At 32.9% G+C, this 16,353-nt stretch overlaps 1 protein-coding gene across 1 annotated transcript; it reads left to right on the top strand.

Annotated features, from left to right (window-relative positions):
• Positions 1–763: 763 nt before the first annotated feature.
• On the top strand, positions 764–16,024 carry LOC132750354 (ankyrin repeat and SAM domain-containing protein 6-like; the record flags this gene model as incomplete). The annotated part of the gene is made up of 13 exons (XM_060740320.1): positions 764–1,045; positions 2,712–3,255; positions 5,000–5,044; positions 6,968–7,175; positions 9,201–9,298; positions 10,012–10,153; positions 10,791–10,821; positions 11,295–11,450; positions 12,228–12,332; positions 13,611–13,781; positions 14,555–14,690; positions 15,047–15,167; positions 15,832–16,024. Coding segments are annotated over exons 1-13 (2,100 nt in total), but the record flags the coding sequence as incomplete, so codon positions are not given.
• Between the last annotated feature and the right edge of the window lie 329 nt (positions 16,025–16,353).

A 16,353-nucleotide genomic window follows, 5' to 3' on the forward strand; every position in this document is an offset into this window, starting at 1 on the left:
CATTGTACTAGCAAAAGTTTTTTTTTAACTTGCAAAATTTTTATTACATTGCATTGCAATCATCTCTTGTGTTTCGGCCATATGAACTTTGGTGTTATTAAGAAACCTACGAAATCTAAATACTTAAAATATGAACAAAAGTATGTTAGATTCAGGACATAAAATGACGTATCCCAGCTTAAAAGCATTTTCATTTTGTTTCAAAACACCACCTTTCTGAAAACATTTTTTTCGTTTTTACTAAGTTTTCTTCACGGATTTATATTACATGTAATATAAATCCGTGGTTTTCTTTAATAATAATAATAATAATAATAATAATAATAATAATAATAATAATAATAATAATAACAATAATAATAATAATACTAATACTAATACTAATACTACTACTACTAATAATAATGATAATAATAATAATAATCTTTATTTAACGAAGGTAGCTTATTAAGACAATACATAGACAACAAATAATACAAAATCTAATTTTCAACAAGGCCTTCAAAAACATAACAATGGACATATCATAAGCAATTATAAAGATTACAAACATTCAGTAAATCTTTGACAACAAAGAAGACAGATTTTAAAGGAATAGTGCTCCAGAACTCCATAAATGTCTTCATATTAACAGATTTACAATTTCATTATAGCTTATTTACAAAGCTATCAAAATATTATCCACGCCTACTACATCTATCAAACTTTTCAAAGCCTTTCGTTTTATACTCACTTTCCGCGATTTATGTAGAAACAAGGGAAGTCACTCTACGATACGTTTCAAAATGGAGGACGAAATTCCAGTGTCAGATTAAACAATTTTGTGTTTTATTTTGTCCCAGACTGTAAATAATTTAGCTTTCAACATGTGACTAAGGTCAATAAGTGTCCTAAAATGGATTCCGTCCAACAGTTGATGACATCGTGCGAGCAGGGCGATGTTGATACTGCACAGGCGGTGTTGGACGAGGGTCTTGGAGTCGATACTCCTGACGAAGATGAAAATACTGCTTTAATGGTCGCTGCAGGAAATGGACATGACCAGGTAGGAAAAATACTGTCATGTAGGGAGTGTAATAAATTCCAATAGAGATTTAATGATGGCTATCTTTAAGTAAAAATGCACAGACACTGGATTTGTGTGTGGGTTGGGGGGGGGGGGGGCAGTGGGTCACTCAAGTTTTGTTTAAAACTCATTCCTCAGTGTTGCATCTAGGCCACGGGATTGTGCGATTTGCGCATATTTAATGTACATCGCGCATTTTAATGAAGTCAATGTGCGCCAAGTCGCGCATCTGATGATCTTTTCAACTTAATTCAGTTTATCTTCATTGTATCTTGAACGCTACATCCACGTTTGTTTTCACTCGCGGTTATGACTAAAATACGTACTAAATCGCGTGAAGCAGTCAACTGGGTCATCTTGCATGTGTTTTGTAATATTCATCAATATTTTATTTTTTCTATTTCCGTTTTTGAGCGGATGATAGCTGTCAAAAATGCCTGAACGTAAAATAAATGAATTCTTTTCAGTACGTCATATTGTAAGGTAAATATTTGTCCCCCACATTTTTTTCAAATCCCCCATATTCTTGAATTGAGTGGGGGACAATCCCCCATAATTTTGAAATTCTAGATGCAACACCTGACCGATTTCTTCATGTCTTGTCAAAATATAACTCTACTTGATATAAATCAGAAAAGTCACTTTCCTCCCTTTTTCTTGCTTTGTTTAATTGAACACTGGATTAGAATTTCAGAGGTTTGTAACAGGGTTTTCATTTATATTAACAGACTGGTGATCAATATCATCGATTGAAATGCTGTTAAAATCACTTGTAGATAAAAATATTACCTTGAAAATTGGCCAAGTCGGTTGATTTTGTTAGCACATCTGTTGCCTCAGGTAAAAATGAAGACCCTTTCTGAGTTTCTGTAAGCTTTGATAACAGGAAAAACATAGTTGTCATTCTGTGTTTGTGATATGTAATTTTAAAACATGTTTGCATTCAATACACCATGATATCGGTTTATTACACATGTATTCATATGTACAAGCAATTGAATTTGATAAATCATCAATATTCAGCTTTTGATACAACACTTAATATGAAAGGGCAATGCGTACGAACAGGGAATTCAGATAAAAAAAAATTGTTCATTTTTATTTTACAATTTAGTAACGTTTTTAAGGTGTCATTCGATATTTCATGCATTGTTTCCGTTTCCAATCTAAAAACCTCTTTGATTATTATTAGGCAGTTTTATGTATTGAACTGTATCAGACAAGTAATTATTAATATTATTTGTGTCCTTGATTTATTCCAAGCATCATTCAACTTTTCATTCTTTTAGCCCTTTTGTCCCAAAAATGTGTTGTTTAGGAGCAACACAGCAAAATACTGACAGCCATCGGTATTCAACACAGCAAAATACTGACAGCCAACGGTATTAGGAATTTTACAAAGGTTGAGCCACTGAGGTTAAATTCCTCAAAATTAAAACAAACAACAAATTGTTTCACATTTAAATAATAAGAATTCTGCATTCCAGCTAATTCAGTAATCATTTACATCAAGGACACTTATGTCAAGATTTTCAAATACATCTGTAGCTCATTTGTCACATGTGTAAAATAGCAGAACTGAACTGCCCCTTCTTTTAGGACTAATTGGAGAAGAATCAAAGCATAATATAAACATTTCTTTCAGGTGGTAAGATTATTACTTATGAGAGGGGCATCAGTAGACAAGACTAACTTATATGGGTGGACCCCTGTAATGCAGGCAGCAAGGCATGGGCACGCTAACATTGTGTCTTTATTGCTGCAACATCCAGTCGACATTAATGCTACAAACAGTTTTGGTGCTTCAGCTCTTATGCTAGCAGCTCGTGGAGGACATCTACAGGTGGCTAAACTCCTGGTGGAGGCTGGGATAGATATCAACGGGTCAAGTCAGTGCGAGTATACGCCCCTTATGACAGCAGCTCAACAGGGGCATGATGCTGTGCTGAGATTGTTGCTTGACCGAGGCAGTGACGTGAATTACCGCACACCCTCAACCGGAGTAACGCCCCTCATGTTGGCCTCGTTGAATGGTCACATGACTACTGCCCAGATTCTTATTGAGAGAGGTGGCGACCCAAATATAATAAATGGGTTAGATCATACTGCACTAACAATAGCTGCAATAAGAGGAAAGCGGGAAGTGCGGGGATTTTTGGAAAGGAAAACAACTAACAAACCTATCATAGGTAAGCATACAGTCTGGCACCTACTATGCATTTAGAAGTAGAATTTTCCTTTATACATGTAATAAACTTATGTTTTACAGTCTATTAACATTGTTGGATTATGAATTCTTAAGCATTTCAAATTTACAATTTCATTAAGGGCTTTGTTATGTGGAATATGTGTAAGTGTATTGAGTGCCCTACTTGGGTTAGAACTGAATAATCTTTCGTTTCTTTGGTTTGTATAGAAATGCTACACATATACAATAACAATTGGCATGGAATTAAAGCTGCATGCCTCCAGATTTATGCTAATTTTCAAGAAAATTTTGAAAATGAAATTAAATGTATAATATTGCATAGTTACCAAAAAGAAACAATTTACACTTACAACCCACGTTTAATACAATATGCCAAAAATGCCCTTACTGTGTTAGTAATGCAGTAGAAATATAGTTACACATAATGCAAAATTCACCATAAATCACTCATATATAAACATGTAAATTATTACTTGACTACTTTTCATAAAGTCTTAGTACATTTTTCACAAGTTTGATTTATTGAAATATTTTTGCTGATCTGGAGGCATGCTGCTTTAAATACTCGTATCTAAAAATTAGTTTTTGTGTACTGTTTAATGTGTTTGTCTCTATTTATACCAAGGGATCATCATCATGGATTCAACTGTTACAGAAGTTGTTTTAGTGTTACAATGTATAATAGACATTTTGATATACTCATCTAAATAATCTAAATCTTTTTATTTTGCTATACATGACTGTACTTTTTCATGCCATATTGAAATATCCTGAATTTATACTTGTAAACAACAATTTGATCCTGAAATTGTTTTCAAATGTCATATAAATCAATAAGTGTTTACTAGTTGTTTAATATGATATATTGAATATATTTATATGGCTAGTTCGGTTGATGACATATCTAGAATCTTAACTGACTAATATCTGGCACCAGGTGACAATATACACTGTAATTTGGATATTTGATCCATAGGCTTTTATAAAATTTATGAATGGAAATAAAAATATTGTTTAAATAAAATACAGCCTTGTCATATTCTTATAATAATTTTGAATGGAGAGAATTGCATTGTGGGAAATACAAAAGTGTATAACCATAAGGCTGTCTGTGCAATAGATTCTCTTTATAAGTTTACTTGGCTGTACTTCTATTTATTGACATGCTTTTGTTTGAATCAGTGGATTTCAGTAATAATTATATAAAAATATTTTGAAGCGAAACTTCGCATCAGTAGTCTAGCTTACCCTTAACATTAACATTTGGCATAAGCTTGCTTTTTAAGTTGTCTGTAAGTCTTCAAAACGACCAGTCTGCATAGCTGAGTAGGTTAGAGCACAAGGCTTGTAATCTCTACATTGTTGGTTTGATTCCCAGGCTGGCCAACTAAAAATAACTTATCAGTCTTTCGGATGAGTCATTTTAAATTGTGGTCCCATGTATGAATGCTTAAATACTTGGCATGCTAGAAAACCAGGAGAAGCTTCTGGAATTGGGGTATATCTTTCTGTATCTGTACCTTGCACTATCCTTGAAAATCTAAAATGACTAATACTCTTCTGGAGGACTCGCTCATATGGGCAACAGGTGGCTACTCCTAGTATATGTAAGCTGAAATACACACACTAGACTTCAAAGAAGTCCTAACATAAGATTTGCATTGTATGGTAGCTTAAAGATACTTTTTTTCATTCATTGTAGTTATTTATGATTTTATTTTCAGAGCCTGAAGACAGAAAACCTGATATAATTGATGCAGCTAAAAGAGGTTTGTAGCAATATTTTAAGTCAGTAAGAATATAACATGCATTCATAGAACCCCAAATTTATGTAATGGTTATGGGGCCTTGACTTCTAAAAGCTTGTCTGCCCAATAACTTAAGATTCCTTTGACCCACAGTCTTCATATTTGGTATTTAGATTGATCATGGTTAGAAGATGATCCCTATTGATTTTGAGGTCACTGGGTCAAAGGTCAAGGTCACAGGGGCCTTGACTTCAAAAAGCTTGTCCGCCCAATAACTTAAGATTCCTTTGACCCACAGTCTTCATATTTGGTATTTAGATTGGTCATGGTAAGTAAATGATCCCTATTGATTTTGAGGTCACTGGGTCAAAGGTCAAGGTCACAGGGGCCTTGAATTCAAAAAGCTTGTCTGCCCAATAACTTAAGATTCCTTTGACCTATAGTCTTCATATTTTGTATTTAGATTGGTCATGGTTAGTAGATGATCCCTATTGATTTTGATGTCACTGGGTCAAAGGTCAAGGTCACAGGGGCCTTGACTTATAAAAGCTTGTCCGCCCAATAACTTAAGATTCCTTTGACCCACAGTCTTCATATTTGGTATTTAGATTGATCATGGTTAGTAAATGATCCCTATTGATTTTGGGGTCACTGGGTCAAAGGTCAAGGTCACAGGGGCCTTGAATTCAAAAAAGCTTGTCCGCCCAATAACTTAAGATTCCTTTGACCCACAGTCTTCATATTTTGTATTTAGATTGGTCATGGTTAGTAGATGATCCCCATTGATTTTGAGGTCACTGGGTCGAAGGTCAAGGTCACAGGGGCCTTGACTTCTAAAAGCTTGTCCGCCCAATAACTTAAGATTCCTTTGACCCACAGTCTTCATATTTGGTGTTTAGATTGGTCATGGTTAGTAGATGATCCCTATTGATTTTGAGGTCACAGGGTCAAAGGTCAATGTCACAGGGCCTTGAACTTCAAAAAGCTTGTCCGCCCAATAACTTAAGATTCCTTTGACCCACAGTGTTCATATTTGTATTTAGATTGGTCATGACTAGTAGATGATCCCTATTGATTTTGAGGTCTCTGGGTCAAAGGTCAAGGTCACAGGGGCCTTGACTTCAAAAAGCTTGTCTGCCCAATAACTTAAGATTACTTTGACCCACAGTGTTCATATTTGGTATTTAGATTGGTCATGGTTAGTAGATGATCCCTATTGATTTTGAGGTCACTGGGTCAAAGGTCAAGGTAACAGGGGCCTTGACTTCTAAAAGCTTGTCCGCCCAATAACTTAAGATTCCTTTGACCCACAGTCTTGATAATTGGTATTTAGATTGATCATGGTTAGTGGATGATCCCTATTGATTTTGAGGTCACTGGGTCAAAGGTCAAGGTCACATGGGCCTTGACTAAAAAAAAGCTTGTCGCTCAAATGCTTAAGAATGCTTTGCGTCAACATTCTTCATATTTAGTATTGAGGTTATTTATGACTAGTAGAAGACCCCTTTTGATTTTAAGGTGACTATGTCAAAAGTCAAGGTCACAGGGATTTTAATATAATAAGCTTGTCTGCTCAAATGCTTAAGAATGCCTGTCCACAGTGTATTGATTTTTACATTTTAAGCATGTAGAATACATAACTTAGCAATGCACTGGCTTAGTTAGCTCAGATTTGGCAGGGAGGTTGTCCTTGAGCTTTAAATGGCCACTGTTGATTCTGACAAAGTGGTATGCGGAGGTATTCACGCCTTGGCAGTGGCAGTTCTAGTTTATTCTATGTTTCTTTTTTTGTGAAAGAAAAAGGCTGGTCTCCAAATATTTCAAAGACAAAAAAACATTGGGTATCTTTAATTAAGATAAAAGAGTTTTAAAAATTTCAAGTATTGTATCATTCAATCTATTCATTTTCATATCATTTAATGTAGCAATTATAATATATAACAGGTGATATACAACGTATACGTGATATACTAGATATCGACGTCAGTCAGCGTGACACATGTTCTCCACAAGATGGCGCCACACCTCTCATGTTTGCTGCGATGACAGGGCGAATTGATATAGCACAGTTATTGTTCGAGCGAGGTTGTGATATAAATAAGCAGGATACGATCAGTGGGTGGACGGCACTAATGCAGGCAACTTATCATGGGTAAACAGGGTGTCCGTTTGACCCTTGAAATGACTCTTTGACCCTTCAAATTTCCAAAATGCCTTGTTTGACCCTCAGGATTTTAACTGGAGGGTCAAATTTTGTTAAAATCATGAGGATTTGGCCTTGTAGTTGGCAAAATGACCCTCAGGATTTCATGGTTAGTGAACACCCTGGGTAAAATTTTAAATAAACATTCTGATTCTTAAAACATTTCTAGTTATAGAATCCTGTTAAAGGGATACTCAGGCAAATTTATGGCAAAAATATCAAAATTATCTTATGTACTTGAATCATGCTAAAATGACATTTGTAAAAGTCCCAGCATGAATTTCTGTATAAATTTTATATATTTTGGGTTTGAAGCGTAAAAATATCTATATATGTTGAACAAAATTTAGACGTCGACAGAATCACCGAGTAGTTTTAAAACTAGTAATGTGACTTGAACAAACCGTGGAAGTTACAATAATAGATATTGTGGATGTAGTATGATTGAAACAAACCTAAATCTTTCATTTAGCATGTTCTTAAACGTTTCCAGATACATGTAATTACCGTGACAATTATTGTGAAATCTTAATGCTTAATGAAACCATTATATTATTCTTTATCAGGAGAAAAGTTTTGTTCATGCGAAGGCCTAGTGTATTCATGTTGAGGACATTTACAGATAAATGAATGAAAAGTTCAAAACGTAGAAATGAAAATTTTGTATCCCTCTGTGATTAAAACACAAAATCACCTGTTTACAAACAAAATGAATGGAGATATATGCACTTTTCTGATACGTTGAAATTAGACCAGAGTTCCTGTTACTAGGAAACTTAATGTTAGGAATTGCTAATCTGGTGCAAATTTGTAACCTATACCGTTTTATCATTCCATTGTTTATTTGCTTGGTTATCATTGGCTATAGCCCCACCAAACACCAGGTATTACTACACCTATCTCGTGTAAATTAAATCCTGAACTGCTGCCATTTTTAGCTTGAAATTTGAAGAATAGGGAAAAATATTTGCACTCAGGTTGGTGTTGGAGGCTGTCTGTGTCACACTTTTGTTAAGTTTTATCGTGGAAGTTGGTACATGTGTATCTCCAAAACTACTAAACTTGATTTGACTATTTGACTTGACTCAAAAGAAATTGGTTGAAACTTTACATGGCCCCTTGTGTTCTGTGGTTATCTAACATGGTGAGTGTAGACCTTATTACTCTTAAAATACCTTTTTACAGCATTATGCCCCTTTTCTTTATATCATTCACTGAGAATATTTAAGCACACTGCTTTACGGACAACTCTTGTTTGAGTTCCGGCATGCGCAATGAGCATTGTGGTTTAAGGTTTAATGCACTTTACCAGTATGCCCTCATTTCTTATGTTGGTAAAGAGCATTCTACCCAAAAACTCAATGATGGCCTGATGCAATTGTAAGGGGATGTTTTTATTGTAATCAAGGTACATTAAACAAAACAAAATACCAAATATTTAAATGTCACTATCAATTTTACCACTAATCTTAAAATATACTTCAGTATTGACAAATTTTTGGATATTTTTTCAAGATAAGTACATTATCTTCATGTTAAGATAAGTTTTATTGTTGCTAGACTATGTGATCTAAGTTAGAGTGACAATATAAATTTGAATCATGCATTTGTTAAGTCATAAAATTTGGAATTTTGTTTGCAAAATAACATCATTAAATGTACTGTATGTGCATGCATTTACATTATGAAAGACTTTTATGTTGTCCGGATATTTAATGTTAAGTCTAGGTAAAGAAATTAAAGGTGATAGAGATATTTGATTGTGTTTACATTATTTGTTTAAAACAAACTTATAATTTAGATGAAGTTTCACTAATCAAATATAAACATACACCTAAAGACTGCATTTTGTGGAGCAGACATTTCATAGTAAAGTTAGAATTATTTTGTATAATTGACAATTTTATCCTATGATAATTATTTGCTGGATTTAAAGTTTTATTGTTTATAATGGAATATATAATTTTTTTACAGGAAGAAATCTGTGGCAATTTTTCTGATCAATGTGGGTGCGGATGTGACTACGCAAGCAAAAAACGGCTGCACCGCGTTTGATATGGCGTCATTGATAGGTATGAATAAACAATACAATTTGATAGGAAAAAAAAGAAAGAAATATTTGCAAATTAAGACTAGATTATTAATAGGAAATAGGCATTATACAGGTACTTACGTGATGTTTTCAGCCTCTGTGTCAAAGCAACTGTTTACTTACCTGTTTTGTGAGTGGGAGTCCTGAAATGGTAAAATGTTAGCTATTTTAGTTCAAGGTAACCAGCTAAATAGCTTGTTTAGTTCAAGGTAACCAGCTAAACAGAAAGCTAAGTTTAATGTTACCAGCTAAATAGCTAGTATAGTTTAAGGTAACCAGCTAAATAGCTAGTTTAGTTCAAGATAACCAACTAAACAGTAAGCTAAGTTTAAGGTAACCAGCTAAATAGCTAGTTTAGTTTAAGATAACCAGCTAATTAGTTTGTAGCTTAGCTTAATTAAGGTAACTGGCTAAATTGGTTGTTCTTTAATTGTGTAACCAACATAACTGCATATGTTAAACATTATTACAGATTTATACTAAGGGTCTATTTTAGAAAGATCTGGTGAATAACTGATAATTATGATATTGTTAAAGATTGAACTTGATTAAAAAAAGTGTATTAATCTCAAAGGCAAGGTAAAAGTTGTTTCCAGAATATTTTTTGAAGAAATAAGAATCATTTGTTGGTTAGAAGTTTAGAAATTACTTCAGTCTTGTTTAATCATGAACTGTTTATTTTATTTTTTACAGAGGATGCAGATACAGAGTTACTACGGTTACTGGCAACTCGGGCCATGCATGTTGATAAAGGAGAAAAACCAAAGACCAAAAACATAATTTGGTCGAAACAAAATGGAACATCAACGTCTCTTTCACTGTCTCCAGAGCAGCTGTAAGTCAATACCGACTACACTTCGTTTTTTTTTTTTTTTTTGCGGGGTGGGGTGGGTGGGGTTGAGTATTATTTAAATTTCAAAAAAAATTACCATAATTGCTAGATGCTTAATGATATAGCTCTAATTTGCTAGGATTGTAATGCCTAGGATTTGATTTTCACTCGTAGTTTATTACAAAGACAAATAAATGCAAACAGAATGGGCATAGGGTCATACTTTAGGTGGTCCTCCTAACTTTGTATGGAGTTTGGGTCAAGGGTTGTGCTTCTGTATTTTTGATAAACATCTTATGCCATGCTGAATATTTTTCAAATTCATTATTTACAGATGACATGCCAATTTAAATTCAATTTTTGACAAAATCAAAAGGTCATGACTCTTTCAGTTACATGTAACTGTATTAACATTTCTTTCCTTCCATAATTTAATTGATAAACCTTTTTTAAAAAAATGTGGTTGCTGTTATTAATCTGGGCCGAGGGCATGTGTTAACCAATCATGTTCTTGTTTGAAAGTTAATTTGGCTAAATTTCAACAATTACAATGAACAGTTCAAAGTCTAATATTGAATTTTAGCATGGTAAAAATTAAAATGTAACACTAATTATAACACAATTACAAATGTGTTTTCAGGCTAGATGATCAACCAAAAAGTGGCTTAAAGGTGATTGTAGCTATATTTTATACTATATTTTCATAAATACAATTGTTTATTCTACATTTAAATAAGCTAAGAAAAAAAAGTTTAAAATGCAATTCTCTTGAATTTCTCTTGAATCTCAATACATTTATGTTTACTATTAAGATTTTAAGTGACATTTAATACCATCAAAGTTAAAGGATTTTTTAAAAATATTTATGGTGTAGAAGTAAAACAAAGGTTAATACATGTATATTTATTTTTGTGTGATAGAGATGTAAGGGCTTAGTGTTCATTGCTATTTGAGTATCAATGGCACTCTGACCTTTAGTCCACATCTTAGTTAAGTTACTGTTTTACTATCAAGCACTAAAAAAGAGCCGAACAAGCTTTCTGTTAGGCAGTTTTTGTTAAATGACCCTGGTTTCAATACAACTTTTTAGGTATAAAACAAAACGTTCAGTTTTAGTAAAAATGAGACATAATTTTTTTTATAGGGCTGGTTAAACAGGCTATCGAACCGGTTTAGGAACCTGAAAATCGGTAGGACATTTAATACTAACAATCGACTGATGCCACTAACTGCAGATGGTCAATCTGACAGTATACAAGATCTGACGTCATTAAAACAATCTCACAGTAGTCCTCAACTAGTAAGTATATTTTGTACTTGTCACATAAAAGTGCTCAGCTTGTACGCATGTGAGGTATTGATTTTATCTGTATATGACAGTGGTAAATGATGCAGTATGGAGAGTTTTCACATATAAAGATTTCAGCTTGTATGTGTGTTTAGTATGTGTCTTTTCTGTATGTTACACATTTGTTATGTAACAGTTAAAGTGACGTTATGCCCATCTAAGGGTATACATGTACATGTATAGTGAGTGAAAGTAAAAATAAATATTTTTAATTTTGCAATAATTCCTGTCTATTTGATTATAATTTGCTTCGCATGAATGATTAATAACTTGCATGGCCAAGGAAAAATATCGATAAATATCTGTCAGAAATAATGTGTGATGTTCAATTTATACAAAGAGTGGGGAAGTCTTTTTGTATTTTAGGCAAATCCATATTTACCTTAAACCTTTTCCAATATCAACTGTAAATCATCATTATAACAGTCAATCTTTTGAAATATTTGGTCAATTCAGCTCAACATGACAGTAAAAAATGTGCATAATGTCACTTTAATTACTTACTTCTACAAGATAAGTTAATGAATATTTGATTTCACAAACATTAAATTATACATGTACAGTATAAAAATTTCTCATTAAATTTCTAGTATTATATAATATAATTATGTGCATTTTATCTGTGAATTCATACATGTACAAAGTGAACATATTTTTTTAGAACAGATGTTTGAGTTAGTTTTCTCTCGCCAACGGAAATAGACTAGTGTAATATTGTTTATATTTCAGTCTCCAAAGAAGAATAATTTTGTAATGGAGCCTGTGACACAGTCTATGACGAGCTACGAGACTATGAAACAGGAGACAAAGAAAAGTGCCGCTTTATATACCCTTGTATGTATCTTATATTTCTTATACATCAATAACTGTTGTAACTGGCATTTATCTAGGATCCTGTATGACTTTTAACCATCATCTCAATAAATTTAAAGATAAACTATACTCGTCCTTGAGTAAAATATTTAAATCACAGAAATTTATTAAAATCTATGAAATTTTAGTGAATATGTCTAATTTGAATAAAATAATTCATAAAACTATGTATGGGAAACTGCGTTTTCTTTTACAGGTCAAGTAAAGTTGGCCATTTCTTTAATAAACTGCCAGTTTTTTTAATGACACTATATATTTATATTGTGACCACCTATAATGTGTAACAAATATATTTTGTGTGAAGCCAAAAAAATGTTTATTTTATATTTACAAAAAGACTGTGAGGCAATTATCAATATTTTGTAACATCATTTGAGCATAGTATATTTCTAATGAGAAATATTAATATTTTTTATCAGTAAGGTTATTTTTAGGTATATTTGGCAAGAACATTTACATTTATGTCCAATACCTTCAATGTCTACAAATCAAAAAATTGAAAATCAGTTAGATTAATCATATGTCATCGGGGTCATCGAGGTTTTCAAAGAGCACATAAGCTTAAGAACTTCTGTAAAACTGCATTAGCTAACTTCACATGATATTTGATATATTTTAGAATCATCTTGCAATACTGTCTATAAATATGCCCTCATCGTAGCATCTTAGTTGGACCGTAATTGCTATTAAGCAGTGAAATGATGCAGAGCTGTCATTGGTAGAAACAATGATGTAGCGTTGATATATTTTTATCGATCAATTATCAAAATAGATTTAAAAAAATAGATAATTTTGACTTATTGATAAAATATCTAAAACCTATGAAAATTCACGCAAAACATTAACAGAAGCAGGTGCCCAATGAAATACATGTACATAACATGTCTAAAAATATGCTGTTGTTATCTAACGGATAATTTCTATAGAAGTGATGACAAACAGGCAGAAGCAAAGTCATGCAATTGGCGTTTATAAAGATATACATCATTATTGTATGAAAGGAACATTTATTTCACTAAAAACTTTTTAAGTGGGTATAAATGTAAATTATAGACAAGTTTTTTGAATTACAGTATTTGTAATAATTGTTATATTGGTGAATTTGGTGTATTGCCGATATTTGTCATCTGATGTCATTATATTGTTGCTTTGCACAGAATCAATGATTTAAATATTGGGAGGTCGTATCAGTAGAATATCATTTGTAACTGATACTTATCATATATATATTTTTTTCAGGACATCAACCCTCCTCATTCCAACATGACAACAAGTGACACATTGAAGCCAGTAATTCCGCCATTTCTACCACCACCATCATTTGACCTGGACAGCCCGTCACGACCTTGGAGAGGTCTTGGTGGCCGATCTAAGACCACTATGACTGGCATTGATAGTAACAGTACTCTTGTAAGTGTACAAGGGTTCAAATCCCGACAGGGATTTCAATTTCTATCATGTGAGGAAGCTATCCAGCTAGATTACAGAATGTCAGTGGTTCTACTTGTGTCTGAAATAATGCATGGAAGGGCATCTGAGGTCTTCCTCCACCAGTAGAGATGGAACTTCGCCATATGGCCTATACTGTGTCGATGTGACGTAAAAGCCAATTAAACAAATAAATAAACAAATCCTGAATGTCTTTCACTCATATACAGAAATGTTTTGTTTAGTTTAGTTTAAACATATTTATTGCAGCTTGATTGTGAGCCTTTTTGAGGCCACTTCTTGGAACTAACCAATATATATGTCATATAAGGATTCATGGTCCTGACCTGAGTTGGGCTTGAACCCATGATCTCTGGGTTGAGAGACAGACACCTGAACTACTAGGCCACCACTCCCCTTTATTACGCTTATAAATGTTTTGATTTTATTTTGGGGTTTAATACTCTTATTATTTTGTTCTCTGTTTCTTTTGTTAATATTTAGAGATTTCATTTAGAGTTTGTAGAAATATGCTTTATACAGCTTCTGATACCTTAATAAAATGTTATTTGGATCAATGTTTAATGACACATAATTCAATTAAACAAAGAAGTATCATTTGAAAGTTTTATGACTTCTGATGTTTATGAATAATTAGCAATTCAGAACAAAAAAACTTATTTCAACTTGATTTACAATCAGAATCTTGAACTTTTAATGAATATGCTTTTAAAAATCAAATCTTGTCATTTCAGAGTTCTGGTCATGAGCGGCCTATTTTACGTCCTATGAAGTTTTTACAGAATCACAGTAGTTATACTAGTCAAATATCTCCCACAAATTCTGCTAGATTTACACAGAATGGTAGTAACCCAAGTCCTAACTCCTCAGGTAATATTACTGTTTTAATTACTTTTTAACGATTTTTGAAAATAAAAAGTGCTAAAGGAACTCCCTCAACTGAGGTCTAAAAGCCTAAAAATATAAAAATTGGATTTGTGACATAGACCAGCTGGGGCACTTAAAACAGAAAGATATGGAAAATGATAATTAAGAAATATACTCAGAAATAAATTGAAAATAGCATATTTGTGCAATTCTTAATGTGTTATGTGTTAAAAGCATTGCAACGCTTTTCAATTTTGTTGGAAAAAAAAAAAGGAGTATGAAAGTTTCAGTATCATTTTTGAATTAACAACAGATTTTCACGCATGAAATATTTGATGTACATTGTATATTAATTAAAGGTGATTACCAGGGTACCGGGCTGTTCCTTCCACCATCATCATCATCCACATCATATACATCAGAGAGAAATCAAATGTTCTCGTCCTTATCTCAAACTCCTTCTAGACTCTTCATGCCAAGGTGAGTTTATATATTCTGCATACCCTTGTGAACATTTTGGTATATAAAACTTACTGTTCCTAGACATAGACTGGTTGACCCCAAAAATATGCATGATTTACTGGTTCATTTCCTACACTATTTTACTCTTTGTATTATCCTGATGAAGGTCATTGTTTGACCGGAACAGATTGATAAATAACGTAACATAAACATACACAGTGTTCTTGACATGTTGTTCTACATCCCTATCTTGTTTACATATAGTATCTTTCAAGATATCAGGCATCAAAAAATATTTTTAGAGTCACTCGTCCTGTGTCCTGCAGGAAGAGTAGCATCAAAATCCAATATGCTGGCAGCATTTTTTCTACTCATTCAGGCATTGAAAAATGTTTTCAGAGTTACTTATTCTGCAGGATGAGTAGATGCAGGCAAATTTTTCTTCTCCTCCTGCATCAAGTTCTCTCATAATTACAAGCGGACGAATGGAATTTTCATTCTCCAGACACATGTATTTTAACTTTAAATAATACAACAAATATCAACAGAACATTTTCTAGCCAACAAAGCTTTTCATATAAAGAAGCTAGATATGTAGATATGTCGCTCAGTAGTTTACAATAGTGCGTGACGTCTATTAGTAGTGTGCAACTTCTATTTAGTATTCGTGGATTACTTGTAGGAGACCTACAGTTCCATCAGCATTTCGTAACATGTCAAATACAACATCCCCGAACAGTTCAACAAGCGGTGCTAGTGGCACAAGTGGTAGCTCCTCGGTCACTCCAATACGATCCTCACGAGGGCGGAGCACCTCTTCAAAGGGAAGTACAACTTCCACACTTACACCTTCACCATCTCCTACTCCTGGAAAGGTAGGTTGAAGTTTGATTTAGAGCATCAAGTTAAATTTTTCATTTTGCATTTCACTGGAAAAAAAATTATAGGAAATAATGTTTTATGATTTTATGTTAGTGTATTTTGTATGTACTGTTTACTTAAGTACTTTTGTAATTTCAAGCTTTTATCAAAAAAGTATTAAAAGCATTACTAAAAATTAATTAATAATCACGTCATGAGTGTAAAATACCTATAATGTTTTAATTAGCCTAAATTATTACTATATTAAAACAAATAATGGATATATGCAACTTATGTTTTGAATTTCTAATTTTGTCCATGAAATATCTTATGAAATAAAATA

Source organism: Ruditapes philippinarum, unplaced genomic scaffold (genome assembly GCF_026571515.1).
Source record: "Ruditapes philippinarum isolate M1 unplaced genomic scaffold, ASM2657151v2 ctg1780_1_1_1_1, whole genome shotgun sequence".
In the NCBI taxonomy this organism is placed as follows: Eukaryota; Metazoa; Mollusca; class Bivalvia; order Venerida; family Veneridae; genus Ruditapes; species Ruditapes philippinarum.